Source organism: Toxotes jaculatrix, chromosome 12, assembly GCF_017976425.1.
Source record: "Toxotes jaculatrix isolate fToxJac2 chromosome 12, fToxJac2.pri, whole genome shotgun sequence".
In the NCBI taxonomy this organism is placed as follows: Eukaryota; Metazoa; Chordata; class Actinopteri; family Toxotidae; genus Toxotes; species Toxotes jaculatrix.
Window position 1 is genome coordinate 20560596 of NC_054405.1, and position 16569 is coordinate 20577164.

The 16569-nt window shown below is 39.6% G+C and overlaps 1 protein-coding gene across 4 annotated transcripts in view; it reads left to right on the plus strand.

Annotated features, from left to right (window-relative positions):
- Window positions 1–14205, plus strand: part of rxfp2a (relaxin family peptide receptor 2a) — a 45168-nt gene extending 30963 nt beyond the window's left edge. The window contains exons 13-20 of one of the 4 annotated variants that reach the window (XM_041051027.1): window positions 3150–3221; window positions 3301–3372; window positions 3481–3710; window positions 6993–7138; window positions 8152–8247; window positions 9487–9655; window positions 10607–10876; window positions 10920–11104. In XM_041051027.1, coding sequence (XP_040906961.1) covers window positions 3150–3221; window positions 3301–3372; window positions 3481–3710; window positions 6993–7138; window positions 8152–8247; window positions 9487–9655; window positions 10607–10866 — 1045 coding nt within the window. In that variant the 3' untranslated portion in view covers window positions 10867–10876; window positions 10920–11104. Of the gene's footprint in view, window positions 1–3149; window positions 3222–3300; window positions 3373–3480; window positions 3711–6992; window positions 7139–8151; window positions 8248–9486; window positions 9656–10606; window positions 10877–10919; window positions 11105–11136 lie in introns of those variants that run through there. The other 3 variants (XM_041051025.1, XM_041051026.1, XM_041051024.1) reach the window with 3 other exon arrangements.
- The last annotated feature ends 2364 nt before the right edge of the window (window positions 14206–16569 follow it).

Below are 16569 nucleotides of genomic sequence, written 5' to 3' on the forward strand. Positions count from 1 at the left end.
GAACCACTCAGATCCACAAGTTTAAGGTTGGATCCAGAGAACATGACTTTATCTTACTTGTAATGCCTCCCATTGGAAAGAAACTCAGAACGTTAAGGGGAATATTTTACAGAGTGAAAAAGTTGCAGACTTGTGATGGCCTTGCTGTCAGAGAGGTGACTGCTGTGGTGTCAAAGCAGAACAAAAATTTGGTTCACCAAGCAACATTTGAAAAGCCACTGAGAACTGACTCTCAGTGTCGTGTCACGCTGGGACGAATATCATAAAAAAAAATCTACTTAACTTCCACCTGATTAGTTAGTATGCTAAAAACACATTAATAGAATTTCAACAGACCCTCTTCACCACAGACATTTTGACTTGTCAAAGGAAGGAAAGAGCTCAAGTGTAACTGATAATATAATGATGATTCTCTTCCATCAGTGTCCTGTAGGCCAGCATGCACTTCTCCAGCACTCAGGAAATGTCAAACCTGAGAGGAGTGCAGCCATCAATAATGTCATTACATACCACGCTCCCAGGAACATCACCGGGCTGTGCAGCAATTTTGACATAGTTGCCGCAGTCTAGGTCACAGGTCATGTGACATACTGATTCCCAAAATACTTTTTCAAATACACAACTACTAGAAACTGATAAATTACTTTTTTTTATTGTTTGAGCCACTGGGCCAAAAAAGATTAGACCTGTATCAGAATATTTGTGAAGAGAAAGCAAATGCCTATCTGCAAATGATGGTATCTGTTTCTTTTAATACAATATGTCCATGTTTACTTAAACTTGTGCTTTTACTGCTATGACATGGCAAAATGTCTTTTGAGTAAAAAAAAGAAATGGTGTATTTGTCCACAAGGGCTTCTCTGCTGCACCTCCTGAACATCATGTCCTCTGGGTACAGCAAAGTACAAAGATTTATAGGACATTCTTGATCTTTTAGAGATCATAATCACACCCGAAATATCTGACTCTGACATTTGGTATGCGTATGCATACCTTTCACTTGTTAAAGTGAAAGGTATCTAAATACTAACATTTTCTGTGCCATAGCTTCTCAGTGGAGAGATTAACACACAGCTGTTTATGAGCAGGACCAGCAATACTGCCAGACAGAGACCTGCCTCATGAATAACGCTATTATAAAGATAATGAGCTCCAAACAGATTCATTAGTAGTGGGCGTGAGGCATTGGAAAACAAATTACTTTCAGCAACAAAAAAATGTAAGAGACTTGTTTCATAGACATAGAGTTGTTCTGTCATAAGGCAAACTCACCTGCTTTAAACTGAGTCTGAAATCACTATCATACAAAGTTTGAACTGTCTTCACAGAGAGTGTTTTTCAGTATGTGGTGTGTTCAGCTGTGTCATGCGGCTAAATTGGTGGATTAAAGTTGTGGTTTCTGGTCAAACGGGTGGTGGCCAAAGTTAAAGACCGTGCTGTTGTTGTTTTCAGCCTACTTTAAAGTTTCACACAGGTAAAATCTTCTTCTATTATTATTATTATTCTAACATGACTTCAGCTGAACCCAGCTTTACACTGTTTGACACCGATTGTCCAACAGTTTAAGACAGGAGCCATGTATTCATCAACCTTTTGCTCCCCCCACCCCCACCCACCTCTCCCTCTCCTGTCATGAATTAAGCAGCTTTGCCAGAACTTTACAACCAGCTGAAATTTAACACAGCATGACAGTGTTAAAATTCCCACACACAGAGGACATGCAGTAAAATTCACATCAGAATATGATGTTCTAGCAGAGATGATGATGATCTCCTCCACGCACGCACACACACACACACAAGCACAGGTAAACGCACTCATGGAAAAAGAAAGAGACGGGTTTGTTGCCAGTTGCTTTTATGATCCATGAATCCACTGACAATTGTAGCAATATTTTCCACATCCCAGACTGAACTGAGAGACCAGAAAGAAAATGATCAGAATCAGCCTACACCGACAGTGTGTGTGTGTGTGTGGGCAGCCAGCGTTTGATGTGATATTGTATAATTTGTATGTGGTTCTAAGTAACCCAGAATTTTCAGCCAGCTTGGAATCATCAGTTTCTCTCTCTTCCCAAAAGCACTAAACTATCAAAATGAGTTGAGAAATTACAGATTGATGTATTGACGGCACAGGTGTTTGTTTCATATTGTGAATATAGCTCAACATCTGCTGGCCTGATTTTTAGTGCCCACGGCACTTAAGAAATTTGTGGTTTGAATGTCCCTGAAGTCACATTCAAAACAATATTGACATATTCACATTCATATTGTCTTGCAGAAGGCTACTTGCTCAAAACTTATTTGTAAAAAGAAAGCTGTGTCGTCCTTGTCCTTCATCTCTGGTCATACTGAAAAATGCCAGCGTAGAATCAAACCAAACAAGGAGACAAATCCTGCATAACAGCCCTTGTCTACTGCCATACATGCGCTACATAATAATGAAGTACAAACAAATGCTCTCACAGACCAATGCTCCCACTTCAAAATTAGATAGGAACTGATTTAGAAACATGACAATGTTTGAAATGTGAAGTCTTTCAAAATAACTGAGCAGGATATTGCGGAGATAGATGCTGCAATGTCTTGTTGCGGAGAATACACAATATAACAGAGCAGTTATTTAACTGGAATCAAGAAAAGGTGTCAGTAAGGACGTACTCAGAATGGCCCATTTTTACTGTATTTTATCAGATAGATTGGCTTTTTATTAGACCCACTTTTTGTGGCTATGTTACTCTTTGTTGCACCTTTGACATGATGTTATCTGCAGTGCTGCATTAAATTACATTTTATGCCAGGGATACTGGCTAAATGGGCAAAAGAAGTAAAAACAGTCTAAAACCTATAGCAAAGTCAATGAAAAGTGTCCATGCTCGCTCTATATATTGGAGGTTGGTAACAGGCATAGACACATCTATTAAATGAAATGTACAGTTTTTGTACATTGAGTTCTGTGCTGTAATTGTGTGGAATGAGTACATAATGCATTCTGTATCCATTGTGAAGTAGGACTGAACTTTAGAAGTTACGGCTTGTTTTCTAGTTAACAAAAAACCAAAGACCATCTGGATTTTACTGTCATTTAGCCACGTGTTACATTTCATGCTGACAAGCTTTACTGGGTTTGTCGTCTGTTTCTTGTTGCAGAAATATCTCCCACAATCCCCTTCTCCACATTCACCCCAGCCACTTCAACCACCTGGCACATCTTCAGTCTCTGTGAGTACACACACACATCACACACACACAATGTTTCCTGCAGCCTGTGCTGTGATGAAATATGCTCTGCTTTCTATAGGGCACTGGAAGGAATAGAGATCCCAGATATTCAGACTAAGATGTTTCTGCCTATGAAGAACCTGTCCCACATGTATGTACAATCCTCACACGTGTCACTGAATAACCAAACATGATGTCTCTTTATCTTTATACTTCCTCGACGTGTCACTGTTTGTCTAAATCTGTCTTTCTCCATCAGATACTTTAAGAAGTTCCAGTACTGCTCTTATGCACCTCACGTCAGGTCCTGTAAGCCCAACACAGATGGCATCTCATCTTTTGAGGACCTTCTGGCTAACATAGTTCTGCGGGTGTCTGTCTGGGTCATGGCTTTCATTACCTGCTTTGGTAACCTCTTAGTCATCGGCATGAGGTCACTAATACGAGCTGAGAACAATCTGCACGCTGCTTGCATCAAAGTCCTGTGCTGTGAGTAACCACACGCTTCTATGCACCATAAACTCAGAAAATAACTTGGTAATACTATTTACAAATTTCGGAAATACTTAAAACAATAGATAGATCATCTCACTGTGCATGTTAGTGTACAGGTAACCCTTACCCTGACTTAGACGGATAATAAACAAGAACAGTATAAGGAAATAACAGAAATGAAGAACTGAGAAACTAAAAATTTCAAAACTGGTTCAGCTAAACTTGCTGTAGACCTCAGAAATGCTGTTCAGATCTCCATTTTTTCCTGTGAGCAATGAAATGAATTTCATTATTAAAGGAATAAAAAGGAATTAGAGGGAAGGCAGTCCTAAAGTCAAGACTAGGTCAACTTTAGCCTTCAAAAGCTAACGCAGTAGCAGGGATCAGTGGGTTTGTAGAGCAATAAAAGTGTTGTTGTCCAGACTGGCCCAAGATCAACTGTTTTTTATTGCAATAAAAAACAATTGCGAAATGATGCATCCGGTGGAGTAAAACATTTGAATTACTTTGCCACACAGGCAGAGGAGTGAGCTGCTCATGGTGTGCTGTAAACACAGGCTAATGGATCACCTTTTATGGGGCTAGATTTAACGTTTGATAGTTTTCGTAAAAATGCTGCATTAATACATTGAATTAAGTTCTACATGTGAGAAATGCCTCTGAAAAAACTGAACTGCCCCGTCAAAGCTATATCGAAATGTCAGAGGGAAAAGTAATTTGGACAAAACCAGAATCCTTTGGTTATGAGCTTCAGCAGTGATTAGGGATTCTTACTGCACTTGAATCTTTAGCAGTGATATTGTAGTATCTCCTTAAGATCAGTGCAGTGAACCTGAACTTCATAGTTAAGTATTTCTGTTGTTCAATTTTCTCTGTATTTATTCATACAGAACCCTATCTTGTCCCAGTGATTCCTCTTAGTTTTACAGAGAAGATTGAAAAATAAATTGCAAGGAGGAAAAACACTGAACTGCATGTCAGCAGGAGCCTCCTGGATTATAACTCTGGTACATGCAGAGTTTAGCGGCTTATACAACTTCCTGTGTCCTCTTTGGAGGTACCCTCCCAGACCAAATATGTCATGTTGTTGCTGTAGTTGTCCCGCTATTCTTATTATTATTATCATATTACAACACTGTTTTTTTCTGTTTGTTTGTTTTTTATATTTGAAAAAAGACAAGAGCGACACACCTTATGGTAAAGACTGAGGTAATGTCGCACCAAACAAAACACGCAGGTGATCTTGCGTCAGTAATATCAGTGGAAATATCTTCAGGCTTGCTAGTTTTATGCCTTGTGTGAACACAGCAAGGACCCTAGGTGAGTTTCATTCTCATTTCATTTCGGGTAAGTGAAAAATGTTTATAAATCAGGAAGGAAGAAGTGGTGTTACCACAATTCATTTTATGAGTAAGAAAACGTATATGCATAAGAAGAAGAAAATAAAAAAATCATATTCCAAAGAAATAATTACACATAGCGCAGAGGGGGTGTGCTGTAGAAATCAGAGACAAGCACTTCAAAAGACCAAACAATTCTGACAGGAATGGAAATGCGTTGAAGAAGGCTTAAAAAAAAAAAAATTGTATCCTCTCCTCCCGGGTGTTTCCTTTCATTGTTATGCAGATGACACACAGATGTACTTGCCCGTTAGACTGACTGGTCCTGGCATGCGGAGTTCACTAAATCGCTGCATACGTGATGTCAAAAACTGGATATAAACATAACTTTTTGCAGCTTAGCTTAAGCAAAACAGAGATTGTCGTGATTGGTTCTCAAAACAAACCCTGCCATCTGCTGGTTCCCTGTGGGAACACATGAAGCCTGTTGCAAAGAATCTTGGTGTTTGGTTCGACAGTAACTTTAGCTTCGAGCAGCACACCACAAAACTTGTGCAACCTTGTTTTTATAATCTTAGAAATATTTCCAAAATACAATCTATTTTATCTTTCAAAGACACAGAGACCATTTTACAAGCCTTCGTGTCCTCATGCCTAGACTATTGCAGCAGCCTCTTCACTTGCCAAAAATCTATTGATTGGCTCCAGACCGCACTGAACTCAGCCTCCAGGCTTTTAACGAGATCCAAGAGAAGTGACCACATCACACCTGTTTTAGCCTCCTTTCACTGGCTCCCACCGTATTATGGAATTAATTTTAAGAACTTATTGTTGACTTTAAACGCTCTTCAGTGCCTCTCTCCATTCAATATATCTGACCTCTTAGTCAAATACGAGCCAGTACGTAGCCTGAGATCCTTGGGCAGAGGTCTTTTTATCTGTTCCTGAGGCACAACTGAAAACTTGAGGTGACAGATCAGTGCCAGTCAGAACCCTAAAGCTATGGAGCGAGCTGCCTGAGGAAATCAGATAAGCAGACTCAGTGCCGTCTTAAATCTCTTCTTAAAACATACTATTATCAGAGAGCTTTTCCTGATGGTACTTGATTTTATTGACTGCCCTTTTGTTGACCACACTGTGATTGGTTTTCTTTGATTTATTTTCTTATTTTCTTATTTCTTATTACACTATTGGATTTTTTTTCCTTTTTTCTGCTGTTTTGATGTTGTTGCCTGGTGTGAAGCACTTTGTGGGTTTAGAAAGGTTCTCTATAAATAAAGACTATTATTATTGTCATTATTATCACTATCACCATCATTATCATTATTACTGTCTCAGCTTTTTCAGTCAGTTCTCCTTTTTTAGTTCTCTTGTCAGCTTTACTTTATAAACCCTGTCACTCGCTGACTCTCGCTCTCCTCTTGGGTTTTGTTCATCCTCCAGCCTTCACTCCATTCTCTCTGTTCTCTCACCTTTTCATTCAGTATATGTCTTTTCAAAAAATACAGTAGCTTGAACCCTTGTTGAAAAAAAGGAGTTCACATTTTATCCCATCCCTCTTATTTCTAATTTTACATCCCTGTTGTGCAGACCGTCAGTGTAGCAGAAAAACTAAAAAGATGTTGAAGCTTTATAAAAACAAGTCATGGTGGCTTCCTTAAGTCTTAAATTAACTAAATGACTTGCCTACTTTCTCACCCACCCACACACACACCAACTCCTAGTCATACAATATGTGTGTGTCCCATGCAAGTGATCACTCTTGCTTGCTCTGGAGGGTATAAATAATGTTCTGTTGCTTTTATTTTTAATGAGAAATTTTGCGACTGGCTGCAGGAAGTGCCAACAGTTGACAGATGGACTTCACCAGCAAACCCACATGGAGCACTTCTCTCTGTAAATGTACTTGTTTATGTCACTGTCTCTTATCATCCAGGTGCAGACTGCCTCATGGGTGTGTACCTGTTTTTTGTTGGAGTGTTTGATGTAAAATTTCGCGGGCAGTACAATCGTAATGCCCTGCTCTGGATGGAGAGCGTGGAGTGTCGGACCATTGGATTCCTGGCCATGCTCTCCTCAGAGGTACCTTAAAATAGATTAACATCCCGCTCACAACCGCACATACACAAACATGCATGCAGACAAAGACAACAGGCTAATGCGGCTCTGTGAAATGGAAGCAGTGACACACAATGTGTTCACTGCAATGCATGTTCCAGATGTATTTGTGTTCTTTTTAAGCTGCCACACTCTTGCGCACTCTTAAATACTGCTGAGCCTGCTTTTTCATGGATCCCATATCAGCCACTACTTCTGTTGCTGCTTCCAGCATTTTGTCAGCCCAGTATTCAGCCATGGACTCTGATTCTAGTTTTCCCTAGGGAGATTTCGACTATCATTCATTTCTGCTCATAATGCTATGTTGTATGCCTACAGGCAGTGACAGCTCCAGAGTCTATATATGCTAAATTTAACTATTTACATATCTGAATTCATTCTTAATAAATCTGGGGATTCAGCTATCTCCTTGTTTTTTTCCCCCTACCGATACTGATTCCAGTGCCTCAGCTCAAAGTATCTAAGGATCCGATACTGATCCAACATAAGTTCTCTGTTTTTACCAGATTTAAAATCTAGAAACTTCACTGCATGGAACTAGATGGGATAATTTTTATGTGTAGGTGAGGCAGTTTTGTGGCACTATAGACTGGACATTTACCTGTACTGACTGTAAATCATGTTTATTCCACATGACTCTGCTAATTAAACATTGCCTTCACAAGCAAAAGTCAGAGAAGACAAGAAGTAAAATAAACATAAAATCAATTTCATTTGCTCAAACTTGTACAATGCAGAGACTGGCTTGAGTCTCAATGGCTTTAATGCAGGAGCAGGAGCAGGAGCTTTCAGTTAGTCCTTTCTTGAGACTGCATTTTTACACGTTGGAAAACTGTGACAGCAATAAAGCAGATTGATGTTTTTGTGATGGTTTATCCGAAGCAAGTTTCCAACTTCATGTTAGCTTGAGAAAAATCCAGTAGTCAGTCTGGGAAGGAAATCAAGCTAAAAGCGTATAATGATCATTTTCCCCTCAGGTGTCTGTTCTTCTCCTGACCTACCTGACTTTGGAAAAGTTCCTGGTTATCGTCTTCCCCTTCAGCAATCTGCGCCCAGGGAAACTCCAGACTGGGGTGAGCTATTCTACTAATACAGGAGGAGAATTTCTCTGCTGTCTTATTTTCATGTTAATTTGATTGGATCCTTTTTGTTGTTCATGCTGTTTCATATGGGAAATCTCAAAAGAAACAGCACTATAGTGTGTTGCACACTTCCATTGTTTGGTTTGTAAAATAACCAAACAACTTTACAATGTGAAAAGACTGAATTTGCTCTGCTGCAGTGGTTTTTCTTCTTTGAAAAGATTGTGCTGTTATGGTATGTTTGTTATGGTATTATTGTGGACTGCAGCCATAGCTGTGTTCAGAAATAGACAAATTATACCCAAACAGAATCATAATTACAGGGTAAAAGCCAGAAAAGCTGTTTAATGTATGGAGGTGCAACATCTCAGCTCTGGGCCGGAGAGGCTTTGCAACACCAGCTTTATTCTTAGATGAATGCAAAAATGCAAAAGCAAAAATCAATATAGGTGATGGTGCAATAATTTTATGAGTACAGCTAAGCCATAGAGATATGTTGTCAGTTGGCTCACCTGGTGCCTGTGAAAACATCTTATTAGGAACGTTTATCAAGAGTGAGATTAAAAGATTAATGAAGGAGGAAACAAAACTCTCACAGATTACTTCTTAGTTCACTTTAGTTCAGCTCAGCTTCTTCAAATGTTGAAAAACTTAATGACCACATAGAGAGCACTAATGATAGAAGCTGAGAAACACAACAGAGTATTAATATATTTAGTAATAACTATAAGTGTAATTTCAACCCCTGACTTCCTCTTCATGTGCTACAGCATATTTTTGTTATTTTTGATGCAACTTAGACCTAATGTTCATGTTTGCTTTGGGCAATTAGTTTTCCAGCAGAATCTTCCTTACTGCTTGGATTCTTTGCGTCAGCGTCTACTGAAAGTGCAGAGCGTTTTCAGTCAAATCTAATCGAATAACCACTTGCTTTAAATGCTCCTGCATCCATCTGACTGACAGAGGGTTTATCTGCTCTGTGAGAAAGCTCTGCCACCTACTGTTGGCTTCCTCGGAGAGTCCAGATGGAGGTAGAGCCTGAAACAACTTGTCAGTCGACAGAGACAACCAGAGTGAGCTAGAAGTTTGTAGTAAGCTCTAGTTAATTAAATGTCACTGAAAGTGTGGAAGCCAAATGAGTCATCAGTTTGCTCAAATAACTTTTCATTGTGGGCTTTGAAGAGTATCCTGTCAGAAATTCTAACAACATCTTTGTTGTCCCGCTGCTAGGTGGTCCTGGCCTCTATCTGGCTACTGGGCTTTGTTATAGCGGCCGTGCCCCTAATGGATGAGGACGTGTTTGGAAATTATTATGGACGTAATGGAGTCTGCTTCCCCCTGCACTCTGACAGGCAAGAAAAACCTACTGCCAAAGGATATTCCACAGGGATTTTTCTGGGTAAATTTAAGGAAAAAAACTGTTATTGCTGTTGTTTTCTCTTCCCCAAAAGCTCATTTTACAGTGAATACAGATTTTAGCAATTAACTAATTTTGGATACACCAAGATTTAAAGTATGAAGAATAGCAATAAGTCTAAGGATGTACAGGTGAATATGATTCAGCCTCTTTTTTTGTCTTGAAAGTTCCAAGAGCAAACTGACCCCACTTTAAGTGGTATTGTTACACACTGTCACCATGTGCCGACCAACTACCAGGGAACAGCACTGCACCTTAGATTGGGCTATTACACTGCAAACATCAGGGCTGCATCAACAATGCATGATTAGTCTGGGTTCTTATTACTCGGTGTTCTCACCGAGAACCGGTGGAAGTCTGAAAAGCAGTGATGAATGAATCACAGACATATTCTGTCGCAAAGGAAGGAAGCATTTACATCACTAGACTGTTAAAATAAGAATCCTGGGAATTCATTTGACTGTTTGTTGTTCTGCATGAGTGCATGCTTGAAAAATTCATGTTTGAGAAAGTGTACTGGATATACTGTACCTGCCTTTGCATTGTTAGAAATAAAACCAGCAGTTCCCAACATTTTTGTCTGCACAAGAAAGGAAAAAAAAGGAATCAAAACTCTCTGTACTTTGACCAGCTACAACATTAAACTGATGGTCACACATTGACGCATCAGTATTAACAATTCAGTAATGTCATACACAATACAACATCGTGTATAGGGACCATTTTTCTTCTTTACTTTTCATACTTAAGTACATTTTACTGATAATGCGTGTGTACTTGTAGTTAAGCAGGGTTTATAATACTTGTTTATAATGCTTGTTACGAAACTTGTTTTGTTACATCATTGTATTTGTACCTTTACTTAAGTGAAGGATCTGAATACTTCTTCCGCCCCTGCATTTATGTGTGTGAATAGCATGTGCATTTGTTTAGGTCTGAACCTGGTGGCATTCCTGGTGATCGTCTTCTCCTACTCCAGCATGTTCTACTCCATTTATAAAACTGGCATCAATGCGACAGACTTGAGGAGCAGACTGCACAGAGATGTGGCTGTAGCCAACAGGTTTTTCTTCATAGTGTTCTCTGACGCCCTCTGCTGGATTCCCATATTTTTGGTCAAAATCCTCTCACTGCTGAAGGTGGAGATACCCGGTAAGAAAGGAAACAGCACCAGGTTTTTTAGGTTACATTAACATCTTAGACATTTTACAATAAGTACTTTAACTAGTCTTTAATCTCTGTAGACATTTTACAATAAGTACTTTAACTAGTCTTTAATCTCTGTAGACATTTTACAATAAGTACTTTAACTAGTCTTTAATCTCTGTAGACATTTTACAATAAGTACTTTAACTAGTCTTTAATCACTGTATCCTGCCATAAGTATGATATTATTATCGAAAAGTATCCACAGGAACAAACTTATTAAAAGTGTTGACTATTTTTCTCTTGGTCTCCGTTAGGGACCATCTCCAGCTGGGTAGTCATCTTCATCCTTCCCATTAACAGCGCCTTGAACCCCATCCTTTACACCCTGACCACCAGTTTCTTCAGAGAGCAGGTGGAACTCTTTCTCTGTCGTTGGCAGAGAAGACACATCTTGAAAAAAGACCGCAAAAGCCTCACTTCCTCCACAATCTTCATGGAGACGTCACGGGCTCCTTGCTACCAGCAGCCAGCCTACCTCCAGCGGATGTCACTGACCGGCGCAGATCCTCGTTATGCCTGATGGAGGCAGGAACTTTCCCGGCGTTTTGTAAACTACGGGTCAAGAGCCGATTAAGTGCTAGCTGTTTAGGCTCCTACATGACAGCTGCTCGTGCAGAGTTTGGCTTCCAAGTGGAACAAGATTAATAATCACTGAGCTGTCTCATTATGCTCTGACATGCTCCACATTTGTAAAAAATGACAGCAATCAGACACTTTTGTCCAAAGCAGTTTTCCCTCCCATGGGCACACGCAGGGAGCACTTTAGGGTTCAGTGTCTTGCTTTAAGGCACATCGACATGCAGACCGGAGGAGCCAGAGATCAAACCACCAACAATTAGTGGTTGACCCCTTGTGCCACTTCAGCTACAGTCACTTCCCTGCTTGCATGCTCATGTGGCCAAACTTGTGATATCGTTCCAGGTGAGGGTGTAGAAAAGGAATAACAAAGAAAAGGCAATGGATGAAAGAAGAAATACCAGCATACTGTATACTGTACATCTCCTTACCACCCTGAGGATGATCACAGTGGACTTAAGAAAGGTGCTTGTAGTACTTTTATGGACTTCATAAAGTCCCACGTGCATCAGCTTTTTATTTTAGTGATTCCTTGGTCAGATTTTGGAGCTAGAGCAGGAGAGGGAGCTGGAATACAAGCCGCCAAATGTCTCTGTAATCTTACAGACACAGTTTTCTGTGGAGTGACTGGAGGATGAAGCTCACTGACTCGCAAATGTGACGCTCGTCAGAAAGCTGAGCTGAGAAATGGGTTTAGGGATTAATGGTTTCAGTCTCAACAAAAACAAAGAGCGAGTCTTGAACTACAAAAAATGTAGTACTGAGACATTGTTTACGGAATTATTATGCTGGCATAATACAAATGAAAATGAAAACCAGCAGTTTCATTTAATGTGTGCAAAAAACTAATAAATATTTGAAATCGAAATGCCAAAATCCAGCTTGCATTTTTATTTCATCTACCAATTGAAATGCATTAAAATGCAGTCAGCTTTACATGTCATTTTAATATCTTCCATGACTCAATTCAAATTCTAATTAATAATACAATTAACATTTATCATACTTTCCAAACAATCCATTACATTTATTATGCCCTCTGCTTCCTCCCACTTTATATCTGTGCTCTGTATTTGCTCATGTTGTCTTCTCCTTCTGGTAATCTCTCTCTGCTCTATCACTTGATGGGTTTACTAGCCTAATTAGCATTTCTGATTTCATTTAATTCTGAATGCCCACTTTTCTAAAGCCTCCTCTACACAGAAATGAAGCTGCAAAGCTCAGTTGCATGTCAGCAGGGTTTTGTTGTCTTGCAAAATTATTATATACATGCACCAAATGTTATTTAATTCATGAAACAAATCTGATTGTGAAAAGTTTAATTGAAAGATTTAGTTTAATGTAAAATTTTACACAAAGCATGACGTTACTTATAATAAAAAAATGTTTGTCCACTTACATTTCTGACATTTATATTGAAGGGGAGGAAACAATTAACATTTTCCTACCAACATTATATGTAATGTGGTAAAAATTACTTCTCCATTTGATCTGTGTCAAAAGACATGACAATAAAGTCTAATTAAGAATGTGTATGTTCATGACTTATATAATTATATGTACAAGACACTTAAAATATGAGAGAAACCAGTCAATATCAGAAAAAGTGAGAGAGAGACTTAACCCTCAATAGTCATTGCAGGTTGTGAATGACTTATGTGTAGCAGCAGCCATCTTCCCAATGACCACTTTGCCATATTTGCTATGTTGTTCTGATATTTTTCATCACCTCTTTGTTACATTGCCATTTTGTACACTTCATCTACATGTACACTGTGTGTTCTGAATAATTATGAACCTGAGCCAATATGCAGCAGCATTTTGATACTGTTTGTACATTTTTTTTCTTCAGATTTTCTGACTGACCTGGACTGGATGAAAATATCTGGTTGAAATACACTTAATTCACTAATCCATACATAAGGAATTTGTTCAGTTTTGCTGTCACTGTGCTTGTCAGATGTCACCTGGACTGTTCTACTTTTGTTCATTTTTCTATTTATACTTTTTTATAAATGCGACGCAGTATGGTTCTGTTTCAGCTGCCTTTTAACAGTTACTTCATTGACAACAACAACCAGATGATGGTGAAAGAGGAGCAAGACAAGGAAAATTATACAGATGAGGAGAAGCAGTGGTTACACATTTATACAAAGCATACCAAGCTGTGGATCCTCCTCTGATGAAATAAGGACTATAATTTCCTATTATGCTGAGCAGATGTGCATAGGTCTTTGTTTTGCTGCATAATATTTGGTACAGAAGACTGTCTTGTCAGTGAATGTTCTGTATATTGTTGTCTTTGTTGGAGTCGGGTTGGTGAATTATGTGTTTATTGGTTTCCCCACAGAGATGACTCTGTCTGAATTAATAACAATAATAAAAAAAAACCAGACCAGAACAAAGTTAAAGTACATTTAATTCAACCTTTTGTGTGAGCAATAAGCTATCCATCAAGCTTCCTGTAACTTCCTGTAACTGAAAGGAACACAGCAAAAATAAAATAATTGGGAGTGTACATTCAAAGGAACAAAGCTGACTAGGCAGTTCTGTTCTAAAATAATTAGAGCCACAAAAAACAAAACAAAACAAAAAAAACAACAAACAAAAATAAACACCCAATACAGAAGTGAAGCACTGCCCCACTTGCCTGGTTCTTTAATCTTTTCCTGAAAAGATGAAATGTTTTTCTGAGAAGCTGAAACACCACAGAGAGTTTTGAATTCCAATCTAAAAAGACATCTGCTATTGTACAGGGCAGCAACATTTTAGCAGGTGATCCACAAAAAAATATTTTGTGGATATTTAAAAAAAAAAAAAAATACCATGACACAAGTGCATGCTCAAGAAAAGAAGCTGTCTACTTAATCTCGTCATTAGTTTGTGCAGCTGCCTGTGGTAAACGTGCCTCTTATCACTCTGCAACACGTCTTTTCATTTTTTCCCCCTACATTTCTTTCGTCGCTTGATTTGGCTGCACCTGCGGCGCTCAGCATCCTTCCGTGGCAGGTGTCCTGCCCTTGGACCAAGGTGCGCCCCTAGCGACACGCTGATGGACACAGTCGACAGCCAATAGGAAACGTGCCTTGCCTCAGTTTCCAAATCCTTGGCATCTGATTGGTTGCTAAGGGCGGGGCCCTGTCATCCCAAGCAGTCGTGCTGTCAGCCGGGGCGGCACGATTCCTGGAGGACAGAGACGAGACGGATTGATGAAAACAAGCTGCAAAAGCACATAAACAAAGAATCCGTGCCAGGAAATGATCCTATAGTCGCCGTGGTCGACGCAGAAAAGGTACTGATCCGTTTAATGTCGCATTAGCGTTGCGTCTGGTGGTGTCTGATGGTTCTGTGTTAACAACAAAGCAATGTCTTGATAAAACATCGATTAACTGCCACGGGGGCTTGTACTAGCTCGTTAGCTACCGAGTTAGCTGCAGGCATAGCTGGTTATAGTGGTCGACATCCATTATATGTAAGAGAAAATGTGACCAAGCTAAACACGCTTCCACGTTTCCTTGGTAGCGCTCATCCAGTGAACAATGCCTCGTCGCTTTGTGAGGCAGGATTTAGCTAAGCAACAGTCTTTATGTTAACAGCGACGCTGATTGTAAATACACACTTCGTGATGGCGGTGAACGATAAAATGCTACACTGCGTGTTAGCTACCAGCTAGGTAGCTTACATCAATGAAATACAAGTCAGCAATACTAGTTGCTAACGAAAACAGGTTAAGGGTATAAATATAATATATAACGTCTCGTAGTGTAACATAACACATGAATGTCTCGCAGTGCCCGTCTGGTACTGTAGCGGAGCCTTTGGACCAGTCACTGATGTAATGTTTGTCCTCACTGTGAAGATGATAACATAGTTGTGTGTTGCGGATTAAAAGACAGCCTTCAAATTGTGAAACTTAAATCGGTTATGGTCCGGTGACGCGCATCATCCCGCCTGAGTAGGTGTGCACTTTATTATTCTGCAGCCGAGATGCTCAGGAGTCAGCTTGAATATTTTGTGGGAGAAGGGCAGTGTTTGAGCATGTATTATTTACATGCATTCACATACAGCCAGATAGCAGGCAGCAGCACTGGTGTGGGCTCCTTCATTTCTTGTCACCTAGCAAATTGGAATCATATATATATATTTATTCATGTGAATATCTTTTGACTGTGTCCTCATTCTATATTCATTTGTGAGTTTGCTCTGAAGTTGATTATTGGGATTATCATACCTCTCCTCTTTGCCTAGTTTTCCTCCATAGCCTGGTCTGTTCATGCTCCTATTTTCGGGCCCATTCCTCCTTATTCCTCACCCTCCCTCCCCTCCTTCCTCATGACTCAATCACCCACTCTCTCCATCTCTCCAGCTGTTTGGCACAGCCAGTCGGCGACCCAGTTAATACCATTGTTCTGTGTCTGGACTTACGCTACAAGTAACACAAACAGACAACATGTCACGTGTGTGTTACTTAGCATTGTGCTTCTGTGACCCCCCCCCCCCCCCCCCCCCCCCCCTACATTTCTGTCACCAATTTACAAAACCTATGTAAGGGTTGTAGAATATCTCTTCTTTTCACTGGCCTAGTTTTTTTTTTTTTTTTTAAACCCCATTTGCATGTAAGGATATTTCTATTATGCATTTACATTTTGTCTTAAAGTTGATGTTGGTAGAAGGAATAACTGCACCAAGAATGCAGTGGAGCTTTATAATGCTAAAGCTTTTTTTTTTTTTAAATGTAAGGAATTAGGGTTTTCTATTGGCTTAGTTGTAGTAATCTTTTTGAATCACATGTATGCTGGTAAGAATGTTTAAGTGTATCACAGTGCACTGGGTGGGCCACTAAGTTGGTCATAGTTATGTGCATAGCATAGCATTTGTCTTGTTCGATCCTTAAAGCTTTTTTTTTTTTTTTTTGTCATGCAAGTGAGTGTAAATGGTTGAGCTCCCTCAAGCTGTGCTGCACATTTGCAGAGAAGTTGTTAATCCCACGTATGTGTAAGTCGGTGCATTTCTCTTTGTACTTAGGAGCCTAAGCACCAGATATGAAGAGGCCATATAGTTTAAGAGTGAAATGTCTCCAGCTGTACAATTACCAGTCCAGTGGACAGTTC